The sequence below is a fragment of the Engraulis encrasicolus genome, chromosome 5 (assembly GCF_034702125.1).
Source record: "Engraulis encrasicolus isolate BLACKSEA-1 chromosome 5, IST_EnEncr_1.0, whole genome shotgun sequence".
NCBI classification, from domain to species: Eukaryota; Metazoa; Chordata; class Actinopteri; order Clupeiformes; family Engraulidae; genus Engraulis; species Engraulis encrasicolus.
The window spans coordinates 16,383,673-16,390,916 of NC_085861.1; the positions used below are offsets into that span (position 1 = coordinate 16,383,673).

General features: G+C 46.5%; 1 protein-coding gene across 1 annotated transcript in view; it reads right to left on the minus strand.

Annotated features, from left to right (window-relative positions):
• Positions 1-950: 950 nt before the first annotated feature.
• iglon5 (IgLON family member 5) overlaps positions 951-7,244 on the minus strand; it is a 353,983-nt gene continuing 347,689 nt past the window's right edge. The window contains exons 6-7 of the mRNA XM_063198012.1: positions 6,019-6,142; positions 951-1,199 (exon numbers count right to left, since the gene is read on the minus strand). Of these exons, the coding sequence (XP_063054082.1) occupies positions 980-1,199; positions 6,019-6,142 (344 nt within the window). The 3' untranslated portion in view covers positions 951-979. The remainder of the gene's footprint in view (positions 1,200-6,018; positions 6,143-7,244) is intronic.

Below are 7,244 nucleotides of genomic sequence, written 5' to 3' on the forward strand. Positions count from 1 at the left end.
TAATGGACCCAACAAAGAGGACACATAGATAGGAGAACACCAGGTTTTGTCAACAAGAAAATGGCACATTTGATGCCATGTTGATTAAATGCAAAAGCCAATAATAAATTGTCAAGTTGCTCATAACTTTGTTTGCAGTCTTATGAGGGTCTTTGCATTCCAAACGAACTATTTGGGGACTGTTTAAAAGTGTGAAAAGTGTATTAAGCAATTCGTTTTTAATAGTTAGCTGCCAGCAGAGTTCAAACACAGTTTGCCTTCATTTGTGTTAGCAGCTAGCTACAGCTACTGCTAAACCAATTCGAAGTCCTAACACACTGTTTGCAATCAAATGTGGACCATTACTTTCAAAAACGATGCATAGAGAACTTTGTGAATAATTTATTTACAGGCTCTGATACAGTCCTTCCCTTGTAGTCTACCTCACAACCTCTAATGCCAGCGTCGTAGGTGCTTGTGTCCGGAGCCTGCAGTGACTGACACAAAGAGGGAGAAACTGCCTGAGGGGGCGGGGCACGGCACGCTTCTTCATTGCGTCTGTGGCGCGATTTCAAAATAAGAGCCGACAGCGCGATCGGACCAAAAAAAAAAAAATTTTTTTTATTTTTTATTTAAATTTTCACAATTATTCGAGAGCCAAAAATAGATGCCCCGCGAGCCACAAATGGCTCGCGAGCCGCTATTTGAGTATGTGGGGCCTATCTCATCATGGGTTTGGGTGGGGAAGGGTTCTGGGTTTAGGGTTAGGGTTCTGGATTCTTGGTTTCTGGGTTGAGGTTTGGGTTGGGGTGGGGATGATGAGTTATTGGATCATGGGTTTGGGTTCTGGGTTGGGGTGGGGAAGGGTTCTGGGTTTGGGATGGGGATGATGGGTCCTTATCGGATCATGGGTTTGGGTTATTGGATCATGGGTTTGGGTTCTGGGTTGGGGTGGGGAAAGGTTCTGGGTTTGGGATGGGGATGATGGGTCCTTATCGGATCATGGGTTTGGGTTCTTAGGGTCTGGGTTGGGGTGGGGTTGATGATCGAACTGGTCGGGGGCCTCACTCAGTAGCAGCATGCTGGCGTTGGAGGTTCCCAGGCGGTTGATGGCGAAGCAGGTGTAGTTGCCGTAGTGCTTCTCCGTCACGTTGGTGAAGAGCAGCAACGAGCGCGTCTTCTCGTTCTTGATCCGCAGGGTGCTGTCACTCTCTACAGGTCTGCAGGAGAGAGAGAGAGAGAGAGAGAGAGAGGGAGAGAGAGAGAGAGAGAGAGAGAGAGAGAGAGAGAGAGGGAGGGAGGGACGGGATGGACGCATGAGTGGAGGGGAAGGAAGGAGGGAGAGAAGAGATGGAGAGTGGAGGGCAGCGGAGAGGAGAGGAGAGGAGAGGGGAGGAGATGAGAGATGGGGGATAGATAAAGAGAGGGAAAGAGAGTAGGGATGGGATGGAGGAGTGGAGAAAGGTTGGGGGGTTGGAGGGAGGGAGAGAAGAGATAGAGAGTGGAGGGCAGGGGAGAGGAGATGAGAGAAGGGAGATAGAGGGAGAGAAGGAGAGAATGAATGGGATGGAAGGGGGAGTGGAGAGAGATGGGGATGGAAGGAGGGAGAAGAGAAGGGAAGAGAAGAGGAGAGGAGAGGAGAGGAGAGGAGAGGAGAGGAGAGGAGAGGAGAGGAGAGGAGAGGAGAGGAATGAGGAGTGAAGAGAAGAGAAGAGAAGAGAAGAGAAGAAAAGAGAAGAGAAGAGAAAACAAGAGGAGAGAAAACAAGAGGAGAGAGTAGAGGAGAGGAGAGGACAAGAGAAGAGAAAAGAAGAGAAGAGAGGAGAAGGAAAGACAAGTCAAGACAAGATAATAGAAGAGAAGAGAGTAGAGATGGGGAATATATGGAAAGAAGAGGAGGAAAAAAGAGGAGAGGAATGAAAAGGAGGAAAGGGATACGGTCGAGGAAGGGTACAGGACGACAGGGAGAGAAAGAGGGGGCAGGAAAATAGATACAGGAGTGAATACAGAAAGTGGAAAGCAGAAGGGGATTGGGGAGTAGAGAGAGGGGGATGAGGGGAGAAGGGGATTGGGGAGTAGAGAGAGGGGGATGAGGGGAGAAAGGGATTGGGGAGTAGAGAGAGGAGAGGGGGATGAGGGGAGAAGGGGATTGGGGAGTAGAGAGAGGGGGATGAGGGGAGAAGGGGATTGTAAAGACGAGAGAGGAGAGGGGGATGAGGGGAGAAGGGGATTGTGGAGACGAGAGAGGAGAGGGGGATGAGGGGAGAATGGGGATTGGGGAGTAGAGAGAGGAGAGGGGGATGAGAGGAGGACAGGGGGAGGGGTAATGGGAGAAGGGACAGAAAAAAACATTCCATCACACATCTGACTAGAACCATCTCCCATTTAGCGCTCCTGAGAGAGAGAGAGAGAGAGAGAGAGAGAGAGAGAGAGAGAGAGAGAGAGAGAGAGAGAGAGAGAGAGAGAGAGAGAGAGAGAGAGAGACTCATGGGTGTCTGTCTTGATTCTACCCACCGTCTTCCCCCTCCTCCCTCCTGCTTTCTCTCTCTTCTCTCTCTCTTCTCTCTCTCTCTCTCTCTCTCTCTCTCTCTCTCTCTCTCTCTCTCTCTCTCTCTCTCTCTCTCTCTCTTTCTTCCCAGCATCCATCAACCAGGGAGAAAGACTGATGTTTAATTCACACACTTCGCAGACCTGTTTTTGAAATGCTGCCATCTCATTTTGCCCTCCCTCCATCATGCAATTCTTTCTCCCAACCTCCCTCCCTCCCTCCCTCCTTCTCTCTCTCTCTGTCTCTCTCTCTCTGTCTGTCTGTCTCTCTCTCTCTCTCTCTCTCTCTCTCTCTCTCTCTCTCTCTCTCTCTCTCTCTCTCCCTCTCTATGCGTCTCTCTGTCTTTCTCTCTCCCTCTCTATGTGTCTCTCTTTCTCTCCCTCTCTCTCTTTCTCTCTCTCTCTCTTTAGGCCTGTATCTTTAGTTATTTTCCTTTCGTCTCTCTCGCCCTCTCTCTTTAGTTCTTTTCCTTTCGTGTTATTTTCTAGTCACTGCCCTCTACCTGTAGGGGACAGCAGCTTGTTCATGGGACATTTTTTCTAATCAGGGCCATTGGTTGTTTTCTCCACAGCATCAGCTCTTCTCTTACTACTCCTTTGCGATTCACACACACACACACACACACACACACACACACACACACACACACACACACACACACACACACACACACACACACACACACACACACACACACACACACGCGCGCGTGCAGGGCACACATGCAGACAGACACACACACACACACAGACACACGCGCACACTTGCACACACACACACACTTGCACACACACAGACACACACACACACACACAGACACGCACACATACACACACGCACGCACGCACACACACACACACACACACACACTCTGGGCTCTGCATCCTCGAATAAGCCGCCACAGTGCTGAATCTGGTTGAAGTAATTTAGCGTTCGCTGCAAACATCGTGATGCAGTCCTTCCTTGCCATTGTTTTGACCAGGGAAGCGAAGCCCTTATCAGGGCTTTTGTCGCTAACTCTAAGCAGGGCCGCTGACAGCTTTTACTGGGCCCAGGACAAAGTCATTTGAAAGGGCCCCCTCCCCAACACATACAATGTAATGGGGACCCAATTCTAGACCCCCTATCTCCCTGGGCCCAGGACAACATATCCCTTTGTCCCCCCCCCTGTCGGCGGACCTAACTGGGAGAGTAAACTTATCCAGTCTTTATCACTTCATCTTGTTTGTAGTGTTAGTGCACCCCCTAAGCTCTCTATAAAGAGGGTTGTCTATTAGCATCAGTCCTTGTCTCTACGAGCTACTACTCAGAGAGGGATTTAAAGTTCCTCTCCTCTCCTCTCCTCCGCTCCGGTCCTGTCCTTGTAGGATTAGACACAGGCCAACACTCTCAAGACTGCACTGCACTGCGCTGCGCTGTTTTCTATTCAGACAGTGGCACTGTTTATGCCACCAAGCTATATATCACCCTGTATCAAGGTTTTCAGAAGGGGGCGCAGACTGAAGAGAAAGATTTAGGAGGTCTTTTGTTTTGTTCCTGCAGCAATCTGACTTTTTAATAATATTAGTTTGTCCTTGCCCTATATCCAAGTGTTATTTTATTTCACGGGAAGTGTTTAGACTTTGGTTGTGTTTGAAAGCTTGGTGTGTCATGTCATGTGTCTGAAAGTAATTTATTTTAAAACCATCTGTGAAAAACGATCGGTAGATTTGACACCACCGAAATCAAAACAGCCTCCATTTTTAAATATCCCGCTGGTGACACACGTGACGTCACAGCGTTGATGGTTTTTGAAATATCTCCCATTGGTTAACGCTTCATGGTGCCGCTATTTTTCAGCTAAGCTCAACTTTTATCGCCTCGCTCGCCCACCGCCCACTACCCTCGCTCCCCTACGTCACCACCTCTCGCCTCGCTGCCGCGTCCCAACGGAAAATAATGGAACTCCACGCTTCTACCGCTTTGGTAGCGCCCATGTAAATCAGGCGTAAGTGTAACGTAATGTAATGTCATATAATGTAATGTAAAGTAACAGTACTTCCATACTTTGTATACATGTCTGGTGAGGTGTGACACTGTACCTGTGTCAGTTAAGGGCTAAGTGTAATGTAATGTAATTACATCCTTAGCAGTACTTCTACACTTCTACTTTAAACATACAGTATCTGGTGGGGTGTGCCACTGTACCTGTGGTCGTCCTTATACCACTCGAAGGTGACGGTTAAGGGCTAATGGTGCATTCCAGTCCCACATCATCCTAGTAGGAGATCGCACTTATCCAACCTCCTACTACGAAAAACGCTCTGGAACGCCAGTCGAAGTGGGAGCTCCAACTAGCGAGGTCGGGGTGACTCTCACTACTCCCACCTCAACAAATCGAAGTCGGATAATAATGGCGGCGCCCATGGAGCCGTTATTTAAAATGTCAATAAATAGTGAAACTCCATTTCTCTTTTGTGCAGCTGTTCCAAACACAGTAATTTTTACTCAGCATAAACTTTGTGTTATTACATGATATTGTGTCAACATAAATGTAACATATGACAGAGTAATAACTATTATGGCTTTTTTGGCTCGTATCAAAACACCTCGCTAAAGTCAGCTGAACCGCGGCGGTTGCCATGGATGTAGAACTTCCACTTCAACTGTCAGGAACGGCAGCTGAAATATCCAGGTAGGATAAGTGCGATCTCCTACTAGGATGACTTGGGACTGGAATGCACCATTAGTATGTAATGTAATGTAATATAATATAAAGTAATGTAAAGTAATGTAACGGTACTTCTATACTTCTTATTTATACACTGTACCTGATACTATTATATTTGTATGGCCCTTGGTCATATAGATATTCTGATCATTTCCATAGTTGGGTAATATCCTATATTAGTGGAAAATGTGAAAATTGTAAAGATATATAATTTTAGTTTGGCTAGAGGGGAGTTCATGTAAAAAATGTCTCACATTACCCTGCTCTCCCCTACCACTCGAAAGTGACGGTTAAGGGCTAAGTATGTAATATAATATAAAGTAATGTAAAGTAATGTAGCAGTACATCTATACTTCTTATTTGTACACTGTACCTGTGGTCGTCCTTGTACCACTCGAAGGTGGCGGTTAAGGGCTAAGTATGTAATGTAATGTAATATAATATAAGTAATGTAAAGTAATGTAACAGTACATCTATACTTCTTATTTGTACACTGTACCTGATACTATTATATTTGTATGGCCCTTGGTCATATAGATATTCTGATCATTTCCATAGTTGGGTAACATCCTATATTAGTGGAAAATGTGAAAATTGTAAAGATATATAATTTTAGCTTGGCTAGAGGGGAGTTCATGTAAAAAATGTCTCACTTTACCCCACTCTCCCCTACCACTCGAAGGTGACGGTTAAGGGCTAAGTATGTAATGTAATGTAATATAATATAAGTAATGTAAAGTAATGTAACAGTACTTCTATACTTCTTATTTATACACTGTACCTGTGGTCGTCCTTGTACCACTCGAAGGTGGCGGTGGGCACGGCCATGGCCTCACAGCGCAGCAGGGCGGTCTTCCCCGGCTGGGCCGAGTTCAGGCTCTTCACATCCGTAATCATCGGAGGATCTGGAACAGCAGCATCGGAGGAGAGGACAGCAATGAGGAGAGGAATGGAGGAGGAGGAGGGATAACAGATAGGGATGGAGAAGGATGGGTGACAGGAGGAGAAGATAGAAGAGGAATAAAAGGAGTAGTGGATGGAGGAGGAAGAATAGCAGGAGATGGAGGATGGAGAGGAAAACGAGGAGGGCATATGGCAGGAATAATAAAAGGAGAAATGTAGGAGGAGGGATAACATTAAAGGATGGATGGAGAAGGATGGATAACAGGAGAAGATTGAGGAAGAATACAAGGAGTAGAGTATGGAGAAAGAATAACAGGAGGAGAAGACGTAGGAGGAGCAATTAAAAAGGAGGAGGGGAGAAATGAAACAGAGTACAGCAGAGGAGAGGACAAAGGGAATGAGAGAGAGGGGGGGGAGAGCGGGACAGAGAGAGAGAGAGAGAGAGAGAGAGAGAGAGAGAGATAGAGAGAGAGAGAGAGACAGACAGACAGAAAGAATGACAGAGACGGAAGGAAAGACAAGAGAGAGGGGATTCAGATACAGTATATAGCCAATGGAGGCAGGTGATATGGTCGTGGGTGGTGACAGTGGTCGAGTGTCGAGAAATGGAAGACCACAGAGAGGTATTTTTATATAGCCGGGGAAGAGTCAGATTAAACATTGTCGTGGCTCTAAATTCAGCTACAACGCAGCTAAATATCGATTACAGACAACACAGCAATTGCTCTCATCAAAGCCAGCGTCATTAGTTCATTGCTTCATTGCTCTACGCATACTGTAAACACAAACGCGTGCACACATGCGTGCACACACACACACACACACACACACACACACACACACACACACACACACACACACACACACACACACACACACACACACACACACACACACACACACACACACACACACACACACACACACACACACACACACTAGCAAAACTAGCCAAGCCATTCCATCACAGTAAAACCTGCATAAGATCGGTGAAGTTTACTGCAATGTGTACTCAGAAAATGTTCCTGTTTCCGAGCGACATTATGACATAATATGTAAGCGAAATGTATTCAATTGAAAATGCATTCAATTACGTAACAGTAT